A 26,072-nucleotide genomic window follows, 5' to 3' on the forward strand; every position below is an offset into this window, starting at 1 on the left:
CAAGATATCATACTTCAGCAGATAGGCACCAAATAAATAAAACTATTATTATTATTATTATAAAGTCAGAATACTTGCATGAGTGGGAAAACATAGATATTGTAAAAAATCTGATGCTCTGCAACTGCATGTTACATTTACCCTCCTCATGCGAAATCAATTACTTAAAATGTGTTGATGTGGAATAAATATTTGAACGTGAATAAGCAACAGTTTCACATCAATCCGTATCTGATAAGTTGCCCAAATACAACACAAACAAACAAACAAAGCACTCCACAATTCAGGCAATCTGTACAAATGTATTCAGTGTGTTGTCTCCATCTAATACTTCGCTGGCATTTAAACAACACTGTCAAAAGTACTTTGTGAGCGAAACTAAACTTGCAGAATGACTTATTTTTAATGAATGATGCAACACGTATTTGCGTGCTGTTTTGAGTGCTGTACTGTATTTGACGAAGCATGAAGCAAACTTTCCAAGACAAAAAAAAATATGAGTTGACTGATCAAGTCAGAGAGAAGACCCAAATTCTGCGGAGACTCTAAGACAGCTGTGCTTTACCTCTTGCAGTGTTTGGAATACGTTAGCGATACAGTAAGGATCCTTTCAAGTTTATATGTCAGCGAGAATGGATTTTTTGAATGGATAAAGATATAGGGGAAGGGTAGCAGATGTGTTCATCCAAGCAACTCAAAATATCCAAGAGTGCAGTTATTTCACAGTCCCTAAAGTAATGATTCAGACGCTACACTCAAGGGTTTTTTATTTCCTTAATATAATCAACAAAACTAGACAATATACGATCCCATCTTCCTCTTTATACTGAATACAAATATTATCCTTAAAGAAGCGGGATCTTGACATGCATGACAAAGGATTCCCATCTAATGGGGCAGGTGATCACTCTTATAACTTTTCCAATGACCTAGTGCTGCCCAGTAGAGGTAGGGATCTGCTACATACAGGTTTAGTTGGATGCGAGGAAATATCCACTTACTGTTGGTTGCATAACGTATGGCGGATGAGGCATCCACGAAGTACTCTGGACCTGCGTATCAAACAATTTTCGTTAGCACAAGATCTTTTAAACAGAGATCTCTTTTCTCAGTGAATTCAGTTGCAAGGATCCTTTGCACTTGTCACAATAACAACTAATAGTGAGCTAATTTCAGGAAGAACCTACGGGGAGACAAAATTCATTTATGTCTTGTAATCTTATTGGCATAGAAACTTTCAGATCCCATTCAGTAATGTTTCTGCCATGTTCAGGAGTCTGAAAGACAGCCACACTGTCTATGCTCCCCTGTTTTATCCAATGAAGTGTGTTATCCAACAGATGGTACAGTAGGTGCAAACTTTAAGTAAAATTTTCAAAAGCTCTTTAGTGCCATCGTGTTTAAGTCCTAGTTTCAAAAGTGACTTATGTACCTCAGAAAGTAATTTTGAAAGTCTCATTCAAAGCTTGGGAAAAGGGGATGCTAGGCAATTTAAGAGATTTTGAAAATTTTACCTTTTGTGCTGCCATTTGGAAGTTATCTCGGTAAGAGAACATCTGCTTGAAAAATTTTACATACACTTCCAGTTTAAGAATTCTGAGTTGTGGAGTAGAGTGAGGTTTAATTAATTTTACCTCTGGAGATCTGATTTTCAATCTCCTTTCCTGTACAAACTAAAATAATTTTGGTATCTCAACGTAGTGGTAGTATCCTGCAGACATTTTCTTCATCTAAAAAAAACCCAACCGAAAAACAACAACAAAAAATCCCAAATGTAGTTTTGCAAGTCTGGTGGAATTTTCTGAAGCAGGCGCCAGGATTGGAAGAGCAGCGAGGCTGCAGGTTGGAACTGATTGGTATGGGGAAGAGCACATGACACTTGCACTGTACCTGATTAAAGTAAGTGCCAGAAGTTTCTCACTTTCATGACCATTAAATTCAACCATAAATATTTAAAGAAAACAACCCCAGTTAACAATGAAAATTATCTACCTCGGTAAGTTTTAGGGATATGTTTTGTGCATGGTTTCAACTCTGATGGCCTGACAAAAGTGTTCCTCACTATAATGTGGGAAAAACTCAATACTTTTGCTCCTCAAATCAATAATGGCTAGCTATATACTGGAGGTGTTCCACTCCAAAAATATTGCCCGCAAATAAATCTATGCAGCCATATTTTAACATCACCTCAGAAAAGCCATCCTGCCACAACAAGGATTTCACAATGGAAACTTGATATAGAAAAAGGAGGCCTGGACAGTAAAACTATTTTGGGGCCACTGGGAGGAGTTGGTGAGAACAGAAACTCCAAAATACACAATGGGTGGGAGCCTGAAGACATCTATAAAAACTGTGTTCCCCCAATATCTTGCTTTGCAGGGTGCTACTCAAGAGGAATGTGTGTTGTTAATGGAGGTCATTGAGGCAAGTACAGCTGAGAGCAAAAGGTCAAAACATGATCAAGAGAAACTAAATGACTAAAAAAGTGCATTCTCTAAAATTCGGCCAATGAAAAGAAGCCATAATGACTAAACATCTCATTAAGCATGACAAACTTTTGCTCGTGTCAACTGGAAATGAAGCAAAATGCTGAGCACTTGAAAAACTGATTGAAATAGGACAAAAGCATGGTGGCTTTTATTACTTAGTGTAAAGAATCCAGAAAATACTTGATACCCTACACTAAGTGGAACTTGAGTGCTACTAAAAAAGCCTTGGTTTAAAGCATGAGTAAAGCATGCAGGCACACACACAATTTTCTGCTGTATACGTTTTGCCTTTGTCCACATCCAAAACATAATCATCAAGTGGGGGTACATACTGAGATGCATGCAAATCTGACATACCTGATATGTAGAAACAGGGGAAGCAGCAATGAATGGCGTGATAGATGTCTGTGGAATCATGCGGTTTGTTGCAATACTGTACGGTGAGGAATAAAATCTGGAAACAGAAAACAAAAGGAAGATTCTTGAGGCTCTTGATAGCCAGACTCCAATTAACTGATCCACTGCCACCACTGGGCAAAGACAATTATCTCTTTTTCTCTCCAAAACAGTAATAAAAAAGGATGATGTGGCTCTATGAATTTTGTCAGTTTTCTCCCTCCCGCTCAATTTCACTATCAAGACCACTTGCAGAAGACATCATTTTTTCCTCTACACCTACAGAAAGCATTAAGAAGCATAGAACTGTGGAAAACTCTCCTTCAGAAATGGAGAAAGCAGCTATTTGAAATGCAAAGGTGGTTGATTTTCCAGAGTACAATCTAGTATAGGAAAACTCCTCGGATCATATCAAAGACACTGATATTGATCTCATTTACGCATACGGTAACTATTTTCTCTCAGATCTGAATAGTTCAGTGTTGATGATATTCCCTCAGTTTGCTTATTGAGGGATAGCTGCAATTACTGGACACATTGGTTAAGATTTTCATATCAGTCTAGAAGAGGTAAATGCATCTCTTCCATCGAAATTAATCAAAGGTATGTGTCTAACTCCCCCGGTTGTATGCAGTACAGTTGTAGCAGTATCAGTCCCAGGATTGTAGAGAAACAAGATGGGCGAGGTAATATATTTTATTGGACCAGCATTTGTTGGTGAGAGAGACAAGCTTCCCAGCCACACAGAGCTCTTCTTCAGACCTGGGAAAGGTACCCCCAGCTTCACAGCTAAATGCAAGGTGGAACAGATTGTTCACCACAAGTAATCAGCACATATTCAAGGTAGAGTGGCTGGTTAATACCCCTGCAGTTATAGTCAAAAAGAGGGGGTTAATGGGTTACAGATTGTTGTAATAAGCCATAAATCCAGTGTCTCTGTTCAATACATGATTTTTAATGTCTAGCAGAGTTATCAATTTAAGTTCCCAGCAGAGGTGACGCGTGGGTGGGGAGCATGTGGGGTCTAGTGCCCCCTCAGATTTCTGTGAGTGCTAAGCTGCCCTTGCAGGGCTTGCTCCGCTCAGCTTGCTGGTGGGGAAGCAAGCCAGAAATGTGCAGAGGATTGGGGGGCTGTGGCTGGCTTGTTCCCTATCCCCGGCAGCCTGGCCCAGGCAGGGAGCAGAGCGGGAAGGCCGCCACTGCCTCCCCAGCTGGCCTCTCTCACGGACAGCCACTGCGCTGCGCAGAGTTAGTGACCTTGAGTGCTCACCCTCAGCTGGTGCGAGAAGTGGTTCCATCCTGCCCCCTTTGCTCCCCACACACGGTTGCTGGGGAAGGTGCTGGGAGCAGATTCCCTCTGCTCAGCCTGAGTTAGGGGCACTGCCTGTGCCCCTCACCTCCCCTGCTGAGGTATCTGTGAGGACGCTGGAGCTCCGGGGAGACACTGTGGGTCTCCCTGGGCCAGGGGCACATGCTCCCTGCTCCTGTGCCCCCCCCCCCCCAGGAGCCGGTGGGATTTGCTGCCCTGCCCCATGGAGGTCGGGCTGGAAGGTTCCTCCCAGAGGCAACGCATGGGGTGGTCACGTGCCCCCATTTTACGCTGTGCTCCCCACTATCAGCAGGCACGAGTCGTCTCTGACTCCGGCGTGTCTTTTGAAAGTGTTGTGCAGGTTTCCTTTGAGGATGAGGACTGATAGGTCAGACGCAGAGTGATTGCTTTGTGAAGAACATTCACTCACACGTGACAGGTTGTTTTTGTCTAACTACTTTTGCTATGCAATCTGTTCTTCCTTGCATTTAGCTGGAACGCTCGGAGTATCTTTCCCAGACTTGAAGAGCTCTGTGTGGTTCGAAAGTGTCTCTCTCTCACCAACAGAAGTTGATCCAATAAAAGATATTAACCTCACCCACCTCTTCTAGTCTCTAACTCCCCTAGACAGCTTTGGAAATCTCAACCTCTGATTTATTTTATTGTTTTTATTTCTACTTCAAGCCCATCACTTGAGGCATGCAGTGGATATAAGTGGTGCATAGGATTTTGCAGAGACGCTTTCTGCAGAGGGTGAATTAGAATGTATTCTCCCCCTTCCTCTGACATCTCTTCCACACTGAGGAAAGGAAATTAACAGTCGCCTTCCACAACAGCCATGCAACAAAACAACATTATCTTTTTTTACACTAGTACACTGCTAACAATCACTTTGACAAATCAGGATTTAATACTAATCACTCTATTTAATGTAGCAGATTCTGGATGAGGAGTAAAATAAATCCCTGAGTCAGGAGAAACAGGAAAAGCAGGCTCCCTTCTTTGAACATTGGGAGAAAATGTCCAAAAATAGTGGGGGAGAAGAGAAAAGAAAGTATCTGTTCTCAGTATTTCAAATAAGATTTTAAAATAGCAAGGGCAGCAAGCTGAACTCTGGAGAAAACATAGCAATAAATTGCCATTTTTAAGAATGTCTATATTGTCTGAGAGTGCTGTCCAGACAGCTGGTTTTAAAATGTCTCCATATAACATTTTACATGTATCCTATTTATGAGATAATGAAGGAGAAGACAGATGCATTTTTTGTTAAACTGTTGTTCAGCAGGGACCGAACAGATGCTGTTATTTAAAACCAAAGAATTTTTTGAATACATTTACCTGTGACATTAGCACAATGCATATGTTTTCCCTAGTCCTGTTAGAATGATCTGCTGACCACAAGTGATCTGTTCCCAGTCAATGGCTAATCAGATTTCACTTTGGCCATGCTATTTTTTAGCGAATGTACCGAGGCAAGCTGTAAACCAGAAATGAAAACAGCAGAATTTACAGGAAACTCCATGGGGAACTAGAGAATAGAAATATAAATAAACCTCACAAGTAAAGAAAATCTGTAAAGGGGAAACCCTTTCGAGAAAACAATGCATTTTTGTTCTTACTGTTCTATTCCTATCCATCAAACATGGAATTATATTTCACTCTCTGGGAAGTTAAAACACTGCCACTCAAGGTAAGAGCTATCAGGTGGAAGAGAGTTCAGGAGAGAAACAACATCCCATTTGATCCCCTAATGCTGATTTCCTGCTTAAGCCAATAACTCGATAGACAGCTAACCATTTCATTTTCAGCTTAGAGCTGCAGCTATGTGACTATTATATAAGCTTTTGGAATACACAGTCGGGTAATGGGAAAAATACATGCCTCTCAGCTCCCTGGCCAATGCCATTTATCTGTCATGGTCTGGAATGCTTTCAAACAGGTATCATCTAAAACAAATTATCAGGGCAGTCAGAGACATTCCTAACACATCCATACCAAAACACCATGGAAGAGAAAGGAGACACTTCTGACAGAACAAACAACTTAATAGGAAAAACAAGCCTACAGTTGTACTGTAATTTTAATGACACTGGGCCACGCTCTGCAGTGGAAAGGGGTGGAAAAGTCTCTCATCCTTCTGGGGGAGAATTCTCTCAGTGAAGAAATTGAGCAAGTCAGCAGCAGGATGTCATAGAATCATAGAATATCAGGGTCGGAAGGGACCTCAGGAGATCATCCAGTCCAATCCCCTGCTCAAAGCATCTTCTGAAGCCCCCTCTGCAAGTCCAGGTGTAGACGGTATGCTGGGGGCAGAACCAGGGGCTGGAGGTCATGAGGGCATAGTAGACAAGGGCAATGCTCAATGGCACTGCTGCCCAAAGGTAGGTTGGCTTGGGGTGCCATAGATTAGACAGCTCCCTAGAGCAGCGAAAGTTGCAGCAGCCCAGAACTGGGAGGTAACTTAAAGCCACCTTAGACACCTCTTTCCCTGTGCTTAGAGGCACCTCACAAACATCCCACTCAAACTCCCTTACACCCATTCACTGATGCGTAAAGGAGTCTAAACTTGTGTAACATACATGCTGTGGATCCCAAAGAAAGGGTAGGAGCGAAATGTAAAGAGCAGCTTACTCTGATGTACACTTTGCTATACTCTCCTGGCAGCTGCTTTTCTTGCTCTGCTTTTCCTTGTGGCCTCTTAGTTTTGGTGACACCACAAACTTCTTTAGACTTAACTTGAGGAGATGTGAGGTGACAGTTGCATTTTTGGTGAGTGTGAGACTGAATGCATACATCTAATGGAATCTTGGAATCTTAGCTGCCAATGTATACACTGGAGTGGTGGTGGTGGTGGGGAGGGGGGCTGGCAGAAGGTATAAGCGACACCAGCTTTGACTCCTTTTTGGCCCTTCTAGACTCACTACTGAATTTGGTCCCCAAATCCACTGGCATTGGAAAGCACAGTACTTTCCCAGAATTGTAGATTTTGAAGTAATCGAGCTATATGTTCTGGGGTGCATTCTCAAAGACTGAGGCTTAGCCTCTCTTTCTGCAGGTGCAATTTGCACACACAAAATCATTTGCAGGTGCAAATCAGAATTACTGCAATCAAGTTGCTATAGGTGCACATATCTCCAACTCAAAAACGAGGTGCAACAATGCAGGTGCAAATTTTGCAGTTGCAAACTGCACCTGCAAATTGGAGGCTGCTCTTTCGTTCAAAAAAAGAAAAAAAAGAAAAGGATCTTTTGTATGTGGATATTATGTGCAGAGAGAAAACACATTCATCCACACACCTCGTTACAGGTAAGGAGAGATTTTATAAATCACCTTAATAGAACCGTGTTCACAATAAGGGGATACCAAATATCTGGCACATAGGACAGGCAGTGCTCTGAGGGAAGTTTTTGTTGTCTAATAGCTCACATATTTCATTCCTACCTCAAAAAAGCAAGTTGGATTGGGAGATTTGACTCTTTGTATGTCACTGCAAAAATGTCAATATGGTTACTATCCTATGGGAGAATGTGCAACCTTTTGCATAGAACGTGCACAATGGCAAGACCTTATTTGCACAGAAATAAACACCATTTGCTCATGCCTCATGTCCACAGGCAGTACTGAAAAAGTCAGATTCATGAATAGCATCCTGGGGCTAACATAATGTAAGAGTATTACCAAGCATTATCACAGCAGCAAGTTTCCATTGCAATAAGCCACAGAGTCAGCTCTCAGCGATGGAAAACACCTCTCTGAGTATCGAGCCCCTTGCTCTGCAAATCCATAGTATAGTCCCCCAGATATCAATATTAAACTGATACAGTACACTGCGATCTTACACTCAAAACAGGACTAAAACCTCAGCAACATTTTAAATGAGTATGTTTACAATGCAAATAGAAGACTTTTGTATTCTCTTGTACAAGTGCATTAAACAACTAATAGTAATATAATGAATTGTAACACCGATAAGGTAGCACTACCTACTGCTCCCTGAAAAAAAATCCAAGTGCCTTTATAAATGCAGTTCAAGAAAGCCTGATTATAAGACAGAAAAGACAGAGAGAGATTGAGAGAGGAATAGAGCTTCTGCACCACCGTGTGCTGTGACTGGTACTTCAGATGTTCATATTGCATTGTTATAGTACACTAAGGGCCTGATTCTCCACTCCATTACACCAGTTTTATGCTGGTGTAACTCCATTGATTTTAATGGAGTTCCACTGGCATAAAAACAGTGTAATGGAATGGAGAATCAAGCCCTATAACTTAATAGTCTCAAAAGAGAATGATCCATTACTTTGTGGAGGAAACGACTTAGTTTTTGTTGAAAAGCTTCTCTTTTTTTTACTTCTGCTATGGACTTTAAAAGAAAATATACAATCCTACAGGTTTCAGAGTAGCAGCCGTGTTAGTCTGTATTCGCAAAAAGAAAAGAAGTACTTGTGGCACCTCAGAGACTAACTAATTTATTTGAGCAAAAGCTTTCGTGAGCTACAGCGCACTTCATCGGGAATGCATCCGATGAAGTGAGCTGTAGCTCACGAAAGCTTATGCTCAGATAAATTTGTTAGTCTTTAAGGTGCCACAAGTACTCCTTTTCTTTATACAATCATACAGTAATCAAACTCACAGTACCATTCGGTGATTGGACTGAATCCCATTTTTGTCATCAGAAGAACACACAGCTCCTGAGTTAGTGTCCAAACTCACTCCTTTTCTTAAGGTTTGGCTCTGCTGATAACTCAAAAGCAATACCATAACCTAAACTCCAGCTCCTCCATGAGCTTTCCAGGGCCACCTCTGTCCTAGCTACCTCTCTCTACACAGCCACTCCCACCTTCCTCATATCCTGTGTGGAGTTAGTAAGTTGCACCTGCCAAAATGAATCAGCAGAAGTTCAGCAGCTTTACGCAGGATTCTAAGACTTGCTAACAAGTACGGTCAACCTTCTTAGGGGTTAGTTTTATCAGTAACTCAAATCTCATCCTAGGCTTCCTCCTTGAGCTTGGCTGGCCCTAGGTTTTCCCTCCTCCGTCCTCATGATCCTGTTGCCTCTCCTTTGAAAGCCACTCCACCTCTGTTGTAAGCCATGTGTTGTTAATAAGCCATACCTCTCAAATAAATCAGCTGGATTTTACCATTTTTGTGCAGTGCTCCAGGACTTGTTAACCTGGGTCCCTTGAATAGGCCTGCCCAATCTTGCTACAAGCACAAGTATAATGTCTTGCTTTTGCAAGTACTGGAGTATATTCTCAACTTGATGTTCAGACTTTAGCAGCTCATCTCCCATTATTGCTAAAGAATTACACAACAAGAATACTCGTTACCTGAAAAATTGTGCTAAAATACAGTGTGTGATACAGTCCATCATACCTGAACATATTGAATATTATTTGTTCACCAGCCAAATATCAAGGTGCTCCACACTTAAGCAGGCACAAATCCCAGGAGCTAGTTTTTCATTGCACTTACCCATGACAGCAACGCAACAAAATACATACATCAAATATGCAAGTATGCATGTGAAAAATGATACAGAATTGCATCCATATGAAGTATAGCGACTAATAGATGAATTGTGGGGGAGTTAAAAAGAAATAATTGAATCAAGGGGTAGTAATGTTATTAAGGTGATAGTAGAGACATCTTATTTTTATGATATGTCTAGTACCCGAAGATGGAATACCTACTATATAATTCTCTGTGGGTCAACCATGGTTTTCTACATATTAATAAGTGCTTCTGATGACACGTCATTCAATCAGACTATTGCCATGTGAGCATTTTGAGTGAGACTTTTTTATATTAATCAAATTGAAAATGTAATGAGCCTCTAGGAAAAAAGAAAGGTCAAGAGCAGGAATCAATTGTTAATATATAATAAAGAAGCCCTATATTGTTATTTATTTTATATTTTTCAAATAAAAGAACATTTAAAAAATGAAAAACTGGAATTTTCCATTGGAAACTGCATTGCAGAACACATTTTTTCCCCCAAAAGCAACTATCTTCAAGCAACTGGGCAATCCAAATGCCTGAATGGTATTGGGTCCTCTGTGATACAAATAATGTGTGGATTTGAAATAACTTTCACTATAACATGACTGAATTTTACAGATCATCATAGAATTAAACATAAAAGGATGTTAGTCACTTTGAGTCAATGAAATTACAATTCCCAGTATGTTCATGTCACTGATACATAGAAATTATTTTTAATTAAAAACCAATTGTTTTGATGATACACTAGTGGATTATGAACTTTGATGATTTTATTTCAAACATGGCCAACAGGGTGCTACCAGCTGAAAAGTGCACAGTACCACAGAGAACAAGTCAGGAAAGAAATGGATTTGTTCAAGAAAGAAAGAGATTTCCACACAGGACCAGAACTAAAAACACCAGAGTTCAAATCAGGGTTCTGAAAAATCTCCCTTTGGGGTCTTGGGTAAGTCACTTTATTGCCCTGCCTTATCATCTTCATCCCCAAAATGAAAATCTACCTTGGAGGGATGCCATTTGTAAAGTCGAGTGAAGTTGAAAAGTGTTAATTATTATCATTGATTTGTTTTCCAATATTTGGAATGTTTGTTTTTAAACATTTAAGCTATGCTCTAAAAAATACTGAAAAACAAAACAAGAGTTTCTAATGTTTCATATCTTTTTCCCTTCATGGGAAACAGATCCAAGATGATAGTCGCTTAAGTGCTTGTATGGAATTTAGTGAGGTCTACCAAGACTCACAAATTTCCCACACTTTTAACTGATGATGATGTAGAATGCAATTATTACAATCAACATCTCTTTGGTTAAACAGGCACTGTGAAATATTTTAGATGCAAAACACATCCTATTTTAAAACCATCATAATCTGGCTGGAAATTTTAAACCCAACAAATAATAGCAGGTGTTATCAGGTGGTCAGATAGTTAATGACTGAAGTAGGCAGGCACATTTCAAAAACTGCACCTTCAATTATTTGTCTCAGGGAGTTGTGGGTGAAAAATGAAGGTGAGCATAGTTTATAAGTCTAGCCTAAATCTCTTTTGCTCAAAAACTTATCTAAGGCTTTGTCTTCAGCCTTTTTATGCAGGCAATTCTGTGAGAGCAATCCAGCTAGCAGAAGGAACTCAGATTAAGGAACAATCTTAGTACGCAAACCATGCTGGCATTCTCAATAATTATTTTAACTAAAATGAAGTCAATAAAGGGGAAAAAACAGTGTTTGCCAAATGGAGATGGAAACTATTCGGAAAAGAAACTTCTTGTTTAAGTAGATATTACCCACAACAGAGAATAAAAACAAAAATGGAAACTATGAAATCTATTTGCCAGTACACACTGACATAGCTTATAAAAGGATTATTAGATGAATTTGCTTCTGAATGAGTTTCACTGCAGGAAGAGAAACTGGAAAGAAAGCCCTGCAAATAATTTTTAAAAGGAATTGAAAAGCATACGTTACTTACCCATTCTGTATAGCAGCTGTTGGATCATAGGTCAAAGCCATGCCAGCCTGCACATAGTTAGGGGAAAAAACAGATTTTTACTCTAGCTGTAGACGAAATGGCATTAAACATTCTTTTACAATTCCATCTAACATGCATTCAGTTTTGATGTACAGTGACTTAGGTCCACAAAGAAAGCTAAAATTTCTCACAGTAGTTTGGAAAGTCTGGTTACCTTCCTTGACAGAGATTTCCCCAGCCTATTGGTTGGGCTAGTACTTTTGCTATCCTCTCCCTATACCATTCTAAGCCAAATTGTGCTCTTAATTACACCAGTATAAATCAATGACTCCACTGCGATCAATGGACTTACTCCACAGTTATACTGGTATAACTGAGGGCCAAGTTCTGCTACCTCCCAATGAGGCAGGTAGTTCATAAACAGATTCAGACTGGGTATGAAAGAGTTATGCTTAGGAACAGCTACATTTTCTTTCAAAGACCACACCTTCTACGGCCAGATCACTCTATGATTTCTCTGTACTGTCAGCAGCAGTTGTAGTTTGTTGTCTGGGACAAGTAACATTGAATCTCTGCAGTCAAGCAGAAAAGCACAATCAAAAAAATGTGCTGATTACTTTATAAAATATTTTAGAGAATGGCTGTCTAAAGAATTTGTTAAAGCACTACACACTGCCTTTCTGCTATCAGTCACTGGGACAAATCCAGACGGTAATTACTACAGGATCAGACGGTGACCTATGTGGAATGAGCTGGCAATGTCAAAGCAGCTTCTAGTTAACAACTGTCTACATCACCGTTAGCAAACGTGTCGGCAGGCTCAGCAGAAATGCCAGGGATGGGACAGAGATAGAGAATGAACTAGCCCCCTCACTCCTCCAGGCGGTACTTTTGTTCAGGGCTGAGGCAGACTGGCAGGACAGTTTGGGAAGCACAAGCTCCTCACCATGTTGTGCCACCACTTGAATCTCCAGAGCTGACAACCACCGCCTCTCATGACTGCTACATTCATTTGCATTTTTCTTTAAACAGGGGACATTTATTTTTTTAAAAGTTTGTGTGTTTTAAAGTCGTGCACGAGATGTGAGGCTCTGACATGGGAGAGGGAGGAAAAGGGAGGGAGGGGAGAAGGTAGATGCTCCCCAGGCTCAGCTGCCCAGCAGACCTTCTTTAAAAGGATTCCAGGGTGTGGAAGATCTCTATGGAAAAGTGGACATAAGCTTACGCTGTAATAACTGTACTGCAAGTTCCACATTGTTGACAGGACAAAGGGCATTGCCAGGTCTTATCTATCTAAATATTTACAAGGAACAACCACTGTTACTATCTGAGCACCTGCCCCACCCCACATGGCTCCCCACAGGGATCAGGAAAGGGGGATGGTGCATAGGCTTAATGAGCCTGAGCCTGGTCCGGCTTCTGTACAGGCAGGGGATGACCCAGGCAGGACTGTGGTGACAACAGGGCACAGAATGTTTGGTTGGAGACGGTTTTCTGAAAGTGTGAGTTAACACAAAAGCAGCACCTTGGTCTACAATGTGACTGGCTGTGTTTTCAGAAACAAAAAAAGCATTTATTTTCAAATAAAAGCGTTGAATTCAGAGCATCATACTGCTCCACTAACATGGCACTGTGCAATCTGGAACAGGTTTTTCTTCACTCGAGGTTACAATCAGTCCCGGATGTTGGGGCAAGTTTTTGTTTTGTTTTGTTCATTGAAAACGTCGCTGTTTCAATGAGATCTATACAAAGTTATGTGGAAGCTGTCCCAGGAGACTAAATCCATGAATATGTGGCTAATATTTTGAAATAAGTGTGATGTTTATTTTTTTTTCACTTGAGTCATAGCAAAAAATGGCTGAAGAACATTTCTTCAAACTTAATTTAAAAAACCCCGTAGTTCGGTTGAGTCCTAAAACTGAAAAATTCAGCCTAAAAAATTGTGAGCATCCAAAATAGTGGTAACTATTCACAACCTTAATTCTTAGAACTACTACCAACAAAAACTCTGTGTGTGTGTGTGTGTGTGTGTGTGCCCGCACGTGCGCATACATGTCCATCTGTCTGGAATATGAAATAATCATTATTTGGAATCCCTAAATATGTAAACTTTAACAAAATATATGATGGTAGAGACATAACAGATGTTTTGTCATGTGTTCAGCATGATCCGCTTAACTCACCCATTGCTTTCCATTCCTTTATACCATTCCATTCCTTTCTGCTTCCTCTGTGTATCGTATTGTTTAGAATAGTCACATTACCCAGAAGTGGAAAGTTTTCCCAGAACACTGCCAATAACACTTGTATACCAAATGTATTTTGCCTGTGATACATTTTAAAAACTTTTTTTACAGTTGTAAAATTTGTTATCAGTGCTACTTTTTAATATCCCTCTACTAGAAAAGACAACTTAATTAGCATGTACAAGCCCTGCAGGGACAGAAAAAATAGTTCTAAAACATTTTTAAACCTCTAAAAATAACTTAAGAGATTTTCTGTAAATCATGATGGTTTAAAACTTTAATATTCCATGCTACCCCTGCTCAAGGCTGCAAACAAATGCTATAAACCCTTGGAAAGGAGGGATCCCAAAGGGTAAGGCAGGGGTGGTTAGATTTGACATGACATATACAACCTTAAAACTGTCTTTGGATCAGAAATTAATATTGTACCTCCAACACCTTGGATCAATGCAATTTGGAGATAAAATTCCAGTATGGGGGGAAAAAAGGAGGAAATATAAAAATGAATAAATATAAAAAAAAGTCTGTTTGCCAGCTTCTGGGAAGTTAGCGATGTTAAAACCAGTTTCAGTAGAGACTGACTAGCAAACAGAGTGCACCTGAGGCAGGCAAAAGTATATTTATTATGTAGCTATTTTTCCCATGGATATTTAAACAAATTTTTATGGGTCAGATCTTCAGTTGGTGCAAACTGCCATAACTTCATGGATCAATCTATCTATCTACCCATCCATCCACCTGCCCCACCACACACAGACACTCCCTTGCATATATGTTACCATCACATTCCTAGCTTCTATGGGTACTACAGATAAGGAATACTGTGAACATTATCTGCTTGAAAAAGCAAATATGTAAAAAGCCAGATTCTGATACCCTTACTCCAGACTGAATAGTACAGGGCATACTTGTGCAGTAAGGTGATCAACCTTTTAACTAAAAATTTTTAATGATGACCACTGTACATTTTACTATTACATTTGCGAATGTAAGCAAAAGCTTCATATTAGATAGCCAGACAAGAAAAATACATGCTACAGTGATATATTTTGCCTAGTAGTACACCTAACACAATATCTCTAACATTCCACACCTCTGAACAGTTTCAAAGAGCTGCCATTTCAAACAGCTGCAAAATAGAGAATTGTTTATTCTTTCCCAGCAAATTGTGTAATTCTTCCCTACAAAATTGTACTGGCCTGAGGCCCAAGAGAGCCAATAATCATCCTGCACCAGTGACAGGTTTACAGTCTGAAGTTTCATGACTCATCAGGGCTAGAAATTGATGAGTAACTATAGCCTATGTGAAAACCATCCATTGTTTTCTCCATAATACAATAACCAGAATATTGAAAACACTAGATAAATTATTTGAGGGATAGCATCAGACTTCCATCCAATGATGATGCACACTGCTGGAAGGATGTTCTCGAGAACAAAGAGATGAAGGCCACATAATTCATGCCTCAATTTTTTCCTGTTCCTCAGCTGTGTGAAGTAGTGAATACTGTCTTCCAAGTTTTTTCATCCATCACTATTACTTATGTTGCAGTGAGGGGATAGTGTCTCCTTCATTCTATTAGCAGTGGCATTAATGATGAAATACTAACTGAAACCCCAGATAGTTATTTATCAGGTAGGTTTTTTTGGTTACTGAATATTTGGACCACAGATTTTCAACACCAGATAGGCCTGATGGTGGGACCATACTTTGCTGTTTATTGATCTTTTTGGTGACTGTGTACTTTTGGGTACCCCAGAATTTCAATATCTAACCAGTTCAAAAATTAAATTAAAATCAAAGGGTAGCATTGGCAATTATTATTGTTAATAATAATAAACAACTTCCTGGGTGATTAGAGAATGAGTAGGCTTAGGATATCACAAACTCCACAGAAGTGAAAAAAGATTCACTGATGGGGGAAGTGATTTTTTATTTAGTCTGTTTAAATCTCCGTTTGTTTTTCTTAACAACTTTTGAATTCAAATGCCTCATGAACAGTTGGAAGAAAGGTCATTATGTTAAAGATTCAACATCCCATCCTCTTCCCTTCAGGGCTAAGAGAGTTCCTAACCCACCTTGCTGGCTCTTCCACTGAAGACCTCCATTGAAACAGAGAAGACAAGACTTAACGTTTAGAAGGTAAAAAAACCAGAAAAAAAACAACAAAAACAATCTAAGAATTCACTACATCTAGTAACTTTGCAGACGACTAGTCTATTAGGATGGCCAGGCATGCAGTTTTAGACTTGAACACCCGGTCGAAAAGGGACCTTGGCAGCTCCGGTCAGCACTGCTGACTGGGATGTTAAATGTCCGGTCGGCGGCACAGCGGGGCTAAAGCAGGCTGCCTGCCTGCCCTGGTTCTGCGCAGCTCCCCAGAAGCAGCCAGCATGTCTGGCCCCTAAGCACAGGGGCCATCAGGGAAGCTCCGCATGCTGCCCCAGCACCAACTCTGCAGCTCCCATTGTCCGGGAACCACAGCCAATGGGAGCTGCGGGGGTGGCGCCTTCTGGGTGTGGGCAGCATGCAGAGCCCCCGGCCCCTCCGCCTAGGGGCCAGACATGCTGGCTGCTTGTGGGAGCAGCATGGAAGCAGGGCAGGCAGGAAACCTGCTTTAGCCCTGCTGCGCCGCAGACTGGGAGCTGTCTGAGGTAAGTGCCGCCCAGCCAGAGCCCACTCCCTAAAGCCCTTGCCCCAGTTCGGAACCCCCTCCCACACCCTAACTTCCTCCGAGACCCCGCATCCCAACCCACACCCAAACTCCTTGCCCCCAGATCGGAACCCTGTCCCACACCCAAACTCCCTCCCAGAGCCCACAGCCCACACTCCCTCCCACAGTTCAACCCTCTTCCCCAGCCCTGAGCCCCCTTCTGCACCCCAAACCCCTCATCCCTGGCCCCACTCCAGAGCCCACACCCTAGCCAGAGCCTGCACACCCTTCTGCACCTAAACCCCCTGCCCCAGCCCTGAGCCCACTCCTGCACTCCAAACCCTTTGGACCCAGCCCAGAGGCCCCTCCTGAACCCCAAACCCCTCCTCCCCAGCTCCACCCCAGAGCCCACACCCACAGCAGGAGCCCTCACCCCCTCCCGTACCCCAACACCTTGCCCCAGCCCAGAGCCCGCTCACCCTGAACTCCTCATTTCTGGCCCCACTCTGGAGCCTGCACCCTCAGCTGGAGCCCTCACCCCCTTCCACACCCTAACCCCCTACCCCAGCCCAGTGAAAGTGAGTGAGGGAAAGCAAGCGACGGAGGGAGGGGGGCTGGAGTGAGTGGGGTCAGAGCCTCAGGGACGGGGCGGAGTGAGGGGCAGGGCAAGGGTGTTTGGTTTTGTGCAATTAGAAAGTTGACAACCCTATAGTTTATACTAAAACATCCTGTTATTATTGTTAGTCTGTCCTCTTCTTGCCCATTTATTGTTTGTCTCACCTACCTGTTACATCTCGTCTTTGGCATTTTAAGTTCTTTTGGGCATTTTCTTTATATTTATACAGTGCCTAGCTTGATGGGACCCTGAGTAATTGCTCTTGGTGCTAATACAAATAAATAGCAACAACAATATTAAAACCTTTCAGGTCTTCTGTACACATTATAGCAAAGCTAAATGGGCACAAATAATTTTTTAAATTTTCAGCTCATCTTTACATTTTTTTTTTTGTGGTTGATAACTAGCTATTCCCGAAATAAATATTCTCTCTACCACATATATAGCTGTCAATGGATAATCTGAAAAGTTTAGACCAGTGACTTTTAAAGGCACAAGGAACACCAGCTCTATGAAAACTAACTAGTTTTGATCCATGGACATTAATCATGAAAAAACACACTTTAATTTTCACTAACTTCACTCTCATTTTAACTACAATGAATTGTGAAACTTCAAAGGCATGCAAGAAAATAGGTATTTGCAATTTTGCAGGTTTTCAAAAGAATGACATTTTAAATATTTTATACGATAGTTTTCTAATGACTGACACCAGAAGACGAACAGATTCTAATGAAACTACTCACTCTGCATCTTTCTTCAGACTTAAAAATCCTTCCTTGAAAAACACACAGGAAATAACAGAAAATTTTGCATGTCTCTGGAGGGCAAGGGTTGGTTTAGAAAGGAAGAAACTTGAACACCCTCATTCAACATTTTACTTTGCTTAATTCCACACGCACAAAAAATTGTGCTCAGCGTCTTTGCCCTTTGTTATGATTTAAAACATAAATGAGCAAGTTTCCCTCATTAACAAGACCCCCATTTGCATTGTGTATGTAAATTATAATTTGTGAATCACACAAAGAAATTATTATGTTGTGGGATGATTAGTCAAAAAACCGCACAGCTCAAAACCTATGAAATAAGCCAGGTTTATTTTTTCTCAGTAGACTGTTTCTGAACTCTAAGAGCTAGGGCTATATTCTGAACAATATTTTCCTTACACAAACACAAATAAAGACCAATGCATGGTAAGGTCTAGCCATTAAATTCTGTGAAACATCCTTCATTTGTAGGGAACACTGTAATCATCCAGTCTGACCTCCTGTATAACACAGGCCATAGAACTGCCCCAAAATAATTCCCAGAACATAATTTTTTAGGAAAACACTCAATCTTAATGAGAATCCACCACAATCCTTGGTAAACTGTTCTAGTGGTTAATTACTGTCACAGTTAAAAACATACACCTTATTTCCAGTCTTAGTTGTCTAGCTTCAGCTTCCAGCCATTGGATCATGTTACGCCTTTCGCGGCTAGACTGAAGAACCCATTATTAAATGTTTGTTCTCCATGGAGATACTTACAGACTGTAATCAAATCACACCGTAACATTCTCCTTGTTAAGCTATGTAGACTGAGCTCCTTGAGTCTGTGACTATAAGGCATGTTTTCTAATCCTTCAGTCATTCTTATGGTTCTTCTCCAAACCCTCTCCAATTTAGCAACATACTTTTTGAGTTGTGGGCACCAGAACTGAACCCAGTATTCCAGCAGTGGTCGCACCAGTGCCAAATATAGAGGAACTCCTACTAGAGATTCCCCTGTTTATGCATCCCAGGATCGTGCTAGCTTTTTTTGGCCATAGCATCATACTGGGTTCTCATTTTCAGCTGATTATCCACCATGACCCCGAATGTTTGGGCAACAGTTTCTATAAAAAGCTATACCCTCATATTGTTACCTCCGAGACTGAATTTTCAGTTACAAACTGCCTCCCCCTACTATATAGATCTATCTATCTCTGCATGTGCAAATCTATGGTGACATCTACATCTATCTAATCTATCTACAGACACACACACACACACCAGAGGCTACTGGTGTGAGTAAGTGTGTGTGTCCATATTTATCTATATAAATATATATTTTATAGATACCCAGATGCCCCGTGCCTCACCAGATCTGGATCCTCCACTCTCAACCCCATCATCTCTCCCACTGGCATGGGTCCATTGGGTTCTCCAGAGGGCAGCTACTCTAAGTCAGTGGTTCTCAACGAGAGGTACACATACCCCTGGAGGTAATTAGAGGTTTTCCGGGAGTACATCAACTCATCTAGATATTTGCCTAGTTTTTCAACAGCCTACATAAAAAGCATTAGTGAAATCAGTACAAACTAAAATTTTATACAGACAATGACTTGTGTATACTGCTCTATATACTATACACTGAAATGTAAGTACAATATTTATATTCCAATTGATTTATTTTATAATTATACGGTAAAAATGAGAAAGTCAGAAATTTTTCAGTAACACTGTGCTGTGACACTTGTATTTTTATGTCTGATTTTGTAAGCAAATAGTTTTTAAGTGAGGTGACACTTGGGGTACGCAAGACAAATCAGACCCCTGAAGGGGGTACAGTAGTCTGGAAAGGTTGAGAGCCACTGCTCTAGGTATCCCGCTCCTTAAAGTGGGCATCTGCACTGGAGAGTTAGGGCTGCGGAAATATAATGCCTCCTGGAGTTGTATCCATTTCTGTGGGGAATCTCTGAGGAGACAGTGCACTGATGACACCTCTTTCTTCCCGAACCTCCTTTTCTCTACTAAGCACCCTGCCCCCCACTTTCTTCACAGGAAGGATGTGATCTGCATCCATGGGGGCCTGATTGGGCCCCTCTTAAATACAGTTTAGTAAACTAACATTTCTGCTACTACAATTGCCACACTTTTCTTAAAGTGTTTCCGTATCTGCTCCTGATATCTGGCAGGCCTCAAAGCACAAGGATTCTTCTTGCCTTGAGTGCAAATACTCTAACTGAAAACTCTTTTTAAGAAGGAAAAGGGGTCGGGGAACCAACAATCCAAATGAGATTTGTTTAAAATACTGTTTTAATAAAATAAGCTTACTTGGCAGGAAAGTTAACTTGAAAGCATTCTTTCCTTTGATTATTTAAAGCAGTTCTGTGTGAAAAGTTTCACCTTATTAGAAATACTCCTGAATTTGGAAAAGAAGTGGTTTTAAAAAATAAAAATAAAACTCAAGTGTAGACGTGACAACTTTTAAATATACAGCAGGATACAAAAGAAACAGGGACATTTCCCAGTGATGCATGCTGGGAGACACTCATTTTAATACACATGTGCTCCCTGTGCAGCTTCAAGTATTGTGAAGAAATGGCTGGCGTATGTCAGAGGTGAAAATATCTTATTTTAAAGCCAAATCAGCAAAAGAGGAAAAGTAGTGATTGGTGAATTGCAAAGGATTCAGAAGTTCAGTGGAGAACCGTAGCCAAACAATCTGAAACTCTATTGGGCCTTTAAAACCAGACTGGAAATCTAAATAGAAAGCTAAATAGCTTGTCTTGTGGCATTTGGTCACTTTCTTTTCTTTTTGCCAGCACCAGGAAATCCTGGGATTAGCAAAAATGAAAAATAAGGGTCATATCATACCTCCCAGATACTCGCAGATCTGTACAATAGAGTGTAGTTGTCTCAGCAAAAAGGCCAAACCTCATGGCCGAATTCAGGTCTAGAAACATGCATGAAGATAGCTGAGTGGGATTTGGAACCCCACCTTGCAAAGAATCTGCCTAGGTGTTAGTACAGAGATAGACTACGGTAGTGTCTGCACTATGGAACTTGCCCTTCATGGCGAGTGGGGAAGGCTTTCAGAGGCTGTCATGAGGAGGTGAGTTCCCGGAAGTGGAGATCCAATGAAACCAAGCTGTCAGGGAGCACAGGAGGACTGGCAGCCTTAGATTCAGCAAAGAGAGAGGTCAGAGAATTGACCTGTGTCTCAGGCTGCTCGCCTGAGATCCAAGGGAATTTTTAAAAAATTGCAGGACTTCGGGGCTAGACCTCTTACTTTTTTTGCATGGGGCAATCTCTGCCCCAGTGAAAGAATTTAGAAGAAACCCCATGACGGTAGAACCACGTGGAGTTTTCCTACCCCCATGAGAGACTCCCAAGGCTTTTTCTACAGGAAGGAAACCTGAGGCTCAAATTTTTAGACTAAGCAAACTTTTGCTTTGAATTCTGAATAAAGTTTCAGGTCAGTTCTTATTTTATTCAAATTGAGCCATTTATTTTGAATCACTTTTAACTGTGTTTTATAGACCCGAATCCAATGATAGTGAAATCATATGTGCTGAGATTTTCAAAAGCACTTATGTGCATTACGAACTCAACTCCCCGTGACATTAAATGGGATTTGGGCACCCAACTCATTTAGGCATTTTTGAAAATGCCACCTGTAACACCTGACTCCTGTGTTCCTGTGGAAGACTTAAAACACTACTATGTAGATTTTAACTCACTAAGTCAATATACGTTTTTCCCCCTGCCTTCTGTTGCTATGTGTTCCTTGTCTTCTCCCTAGAGATATAATTCCTCTTTTTGTTAATTTAAGCTCTTATTGAAAGAATGCATACAAAATAGTCCTAATGCCTAACATACATGCACTCTAACACATAAGAAATGTCTTTGGGCATATGGGCTGCATATGTGTGTAGTACTGTGTGTCTGGACAGGTCTGGAAATTATCTCCCAAAGATCATTCCTACACACTTAGGGTTATGGAGCACAGCTAAGTGCTACCTGTCTCCTGCGAAGCACAAAAAGAAATCTATGCCCGAGTTATAAATGTGCCTGGTAGATACCTCCTCATCGTTTCTAAATTCCTGATTTTGGTAGAGAGGGGAGGGCTGGTACCAGGATCAGCAACTTTGACTGTCCTCTGACTTTACAACACAGGGGGGAAATCTCAGTCTCCGAAATGACCTATGTCAATTTTTCTTTCTAAATTGCAATCTAGCACTGAGCAGAACTGTAATGAATGGAAGATCAAAACAAAAAGACAGTTCAAAGAAACTATTCAGTACAGCTGTGATTTAAAATAAATAAATAAATACATGTTTATTTCATTTCTTGAGAATTTCCCACAAATGGATAATCGTGGCTAAAAGCAAAACATCACTTTGTTAATCTATTGGCTGTTCACAAAAGGCAGTGTAGCCACAGATAACAGGAGCAGCTATCAGTGTAAAGAAAAACAAGCAATGAAAGAATTATCACTGGAAATGCAAATAATTTGTTACACACATCAGGCCAAATTCAGATCGGATGGAGGCATATGGAACGCCCTGACTTCACTGGAGACATATCTGCTCAATAAACTCTGATTTTCATGAGATTAACCTAATGGTTGATACTTCTGTAAGAAAAAATTATAAATACATATTTAAATCCCCATAAAATCTCCCAGACACATTGAAGTGATTTGTCCATCATGATGAGAAATCCAATGAAATTACAGCAAATGTTACACAGCCATAATTAATATGTCTCTTCTCTCTCTTACCCTCCTTTTAGTGCCATACTGCCTGGGATGTTTTCAGACCAGAGGGCCTGATTCCCTGCCCATGAATCAGATGCAACTATGCCAAAATCAGTGAAGTTATGCTGGTGCAGAACTGGTGTGAGCGAGATGAGAATCAGGCCAGAATCTCACGAAGAATATTTCAAATATTTTTGAATTTCACTGTACATGCTTAAACTTCATCTGTAAACTAGGTCCTAATAACCTCAGTCCTCACATTAGTTACGCAATATCGTATCTCAGTCAAATCATTCAACATGATGAAACTTTTCAAATGCTTCAAACTTAGAGGGGTAGCAAGGAGATTAGAAAGTACTAGGTGAAGGTCTTCTATTCTTCATTGCTTTTAACTTGCTTTTTGAGAAACCATCCTCATAATAAGAACTGAACCAAAAGTGTTCTGAAGAAACTCCGTCGGGCTCTGTAGAAATTACTCTAAAACCTAGAGGGCGAGCTGCATGCAAACTCAACAGAGTACAAATTAAAGCTCTCCTTTGAGCTCCCTTGATTCTGATGCTTCTGTCTTCCTGGCCCTGCACTGGACTAGAGAAGCTCTAACTTTATGCTGCAATGCAATGGCCACAAGGGGCTGAAAATGCAGCTGGGATCAGTGCGCCATAGTGGTGGTACCCTGAATTACCTCCCCTTTTTCCATAAAGGAAAGCTACAGATCTGAGAACAGAATGGACAGCGAGATAACAATGCAGTGATTCGTTCTTCTTAACTAAATCTCCTGCATTTTTCCCCCTACATCAAAGTATTGCACACAGTTGCCTGTTTCTACTTTGCATACCCAAACTTGAGGCCTTTGACAAAAGTGCTGGTGTCATTTCTCTGGAGTCTGTTCTCCTAAACAATAACCCTCATCTGCATTCAGTATTAATGATGATCCAACCTCAGAGGTTTCAGAGATGCAGTTCACATAAGCACCAAGCGTTCAAACATGTAGTTGAATCATTGCCAAATATACTTTGGTCTGGAAATCATATCTCACAAGATGTGGCCAGGTTAGAAGTATCAAGGGAGTATCGCTGAGATGGCATTTCAGTACTTTAGTGGAACCAAGAAAAGCAGAGGTGCAGGAAAGGTTTTAATATCTCATCCCTAATCAAAAGTAGGACACCTGTTCTCTGGGTAATTATTCCTTATTATTCCCTGTCCCTTTTGCTTAAAAATATGATAGTTGTAACAAATATTATTACAAAAAGTATTCAATGTGAGGCTCATAGCATGTAAAACAATTGACCAGTGTGTCTTGCTTGCAGGCACAATATAAAGAGCTAGAAAAATTCCATTACATTTCAAACAATAACATTAACTGCACAAAAGGATTTTGCCTAGCAACTGTGAAAAATGTATGAACACATCAAAGATATAAAATAAATGGCTGACTTCCACTAAAAGATTAAATGCATTATTGTCTCAATTACTTCAGCTAGCAGCCCCTAAAAAGATAGTAAAGTGTTACCAAAGGTCATTAACATCTGCCGAGGATATTTCTATCTGGAAATCTTCTTGCCTTCATTTCTTTATTTTCTTTCCAAGTTTGTTTTGCTTCTGTGTACAGGTAACTTAATGGCATCTTTTGAGCGACCCTAGCTTTGTACTGTAGAATAGTACTAAGAACTGCTCTCTTTGGATACTTTTTGAAGCTAACGATTATTAACATATTAAGCAAATCCTATTTGTAAGTCATGAGTGTAACATTGTCCTTAACTTGCCCCATTGTGTCTAACTATTCCAGCAATATGGGATGTGTCATGCACTGAGCTGAAGTAGGCATAATGGTGGCATGTCAACTTTCACTTTACTTTCTCTTGCTGTTTATTGATTGGAACTCAAGAACATGTAGAACAGTTGACATAATAGGTTGGAATGGCATCTATTGCATAAATATGAATACAGGCTGTTTAAAATATGAATTGTTGGCCTAATAGAAATAGTGCCTACCACATAAACCAGTCTTTAGAGACTTTTATGGGATAGTCAAAACCTTCTTGGGCACTCCTTATTGTGTAGATTCTTAACACGATAAAACATTATGTCTCCAAAGGAGACTTCTCTGTTTTTTGGATTTGTGGCATACCAGACCGTAATGACCCCTTGCAGGCTATTTCAGTCTGTCATGTCAATGTGGCTGCCAGACTGGTGCTCTAAGTCTGCAAGCTAAAAGTACTTTTAGGAATTTTTGTTGTAAAAAGGATCAGTGTACGGTAGGCGCCTTGTTGAAGTGAGCAAATCTTTGATTGCTTTCAAGATGCCTTTTTGGTTTGTTTTAGGAGCTCACTTATGGTGCTTCATACTAATGGTCTGAACTTCATGGACTAGTGGTCTGCAAAGTATCAGCTAACCAAATCAAGCTGGAGTCTAGTTAGAACATAACAACCTGTCTGAAACCACTAACCACCTTAGGAAGTTATAAATGGCCAAACTCACACTCACACACACTCTCTCTCTCGTAAATTTAAAATGTGAATCACTAAAAAAGCTTGAACTCATGAATGCCACATTTCAGCAGGATGTAAAACTTTTTAACATCCCAGTGATAAACTCCAGGAAGGGGCGAGGGATGGGGGGGGAGGAGAGTCCTTTAGGCATGGAAGAACTTCACTCTAGCAACTATACCAATACCCAGATTGTACTACCATCAGATTTACTTCACTGATTCAAATGGCTTCATCTCATAACAACATTCAAGAGGAATAAACAAACACTTGAAGGGTCAAACAAACATCATTCTTGTTTGGTACACCAATGGAGTTGCTTTGGGTACATGCGCATGGAAAAGGAGTTCCAGTTTGTTGAACATTTACAGCAATGAAAGGAAGCAACTGTTAAATTATCGTCTCCCCATACCCATAATGGAAACTGGTAACTTCCTTGTCTGTCAACTGAACAAAGAGCCCAAACTCAGACCTGCTGTGGAACCTTCTTTCATTAGATATGAATTGGGTGCAAGTGTATTTTTCAATTTGTATAAGCAATACACTCTCCATGCCTGACCTTAAAAAAAAAAGCACCATGAAGACTGGTAATAGCTTTGCCACTGGGTGCTATTTTACAACTATATATTGTAACGTAAGAAGTTATCATTGCATTGCTAATTTTAGCTGTACATGCTCTCATTTGCATGACTGCTACACTGCAGAACTATCCACGGTTGGTGGTGCATCTGTAAATATCCACTGAGTTCAAGTCTGGGAACAGACTGCAAGCTCACTGTATGGCAACGCTGAGGTCAATTACACCTCTCCATTCTGTAACTTTACACTTGACACATTAACATGAAAGTCTTGCTCTATCCCTCTCTTTTTGAAGCCATTTTGTTTTGCATGGAACCTGA

The 26,072-nt window shown here is 40.6% G+C and overlaps 1 protein-coding gene across 3 annotated transcripts in view; it reads right to left on the minus strand.

Annotated features, from left to right (window-relative positions):
* The window catches only part of RBMS3 (RNA binding motif single stranded interacting protein 3), a 755,157-nt gene that overhangs the window by 72,598 nt on the left and 656,487 nt on the right, over positions 1-26,072 (minus strand). For all 3 annotated transcript variants that reach the window (XM_043540891.1, XM_043540894.1, XM_043540892.1), the window contains 3 exons: positions 11,667-11,713; positions 2,847-2,943; positions 1,002-1,052 (listed from right to left, as the gene is read on the minus strand). In XM_043540891.1, the coding sequence (XP_043396826.1) occupies positions 1,002-1,052; positions 2,847-2,943; positions 11,667-11,713 (195 nt within the window). The remainder of the gene's footprint in view (positions 1-1,001; positions 1,053-2,846; positions 2,944-11,666; positions 11,714-26,072) is intronic.

Source organism: Chelonia mydas, chromosome 2, assembly GCF_015237465.2.
Source record: "Chelonia mydas isolate rCheMyd1 chromosome 2, rCheMyd1.pri.v2, whole genome shotgun sequence".
In the NCBI taxonomy this organism is placed as follows: domain Eukaryota; kingdom Metazoa; phylum Chordata; order Testudines; family Cheloniidae; genus Chelonia; species Chelonia mydas.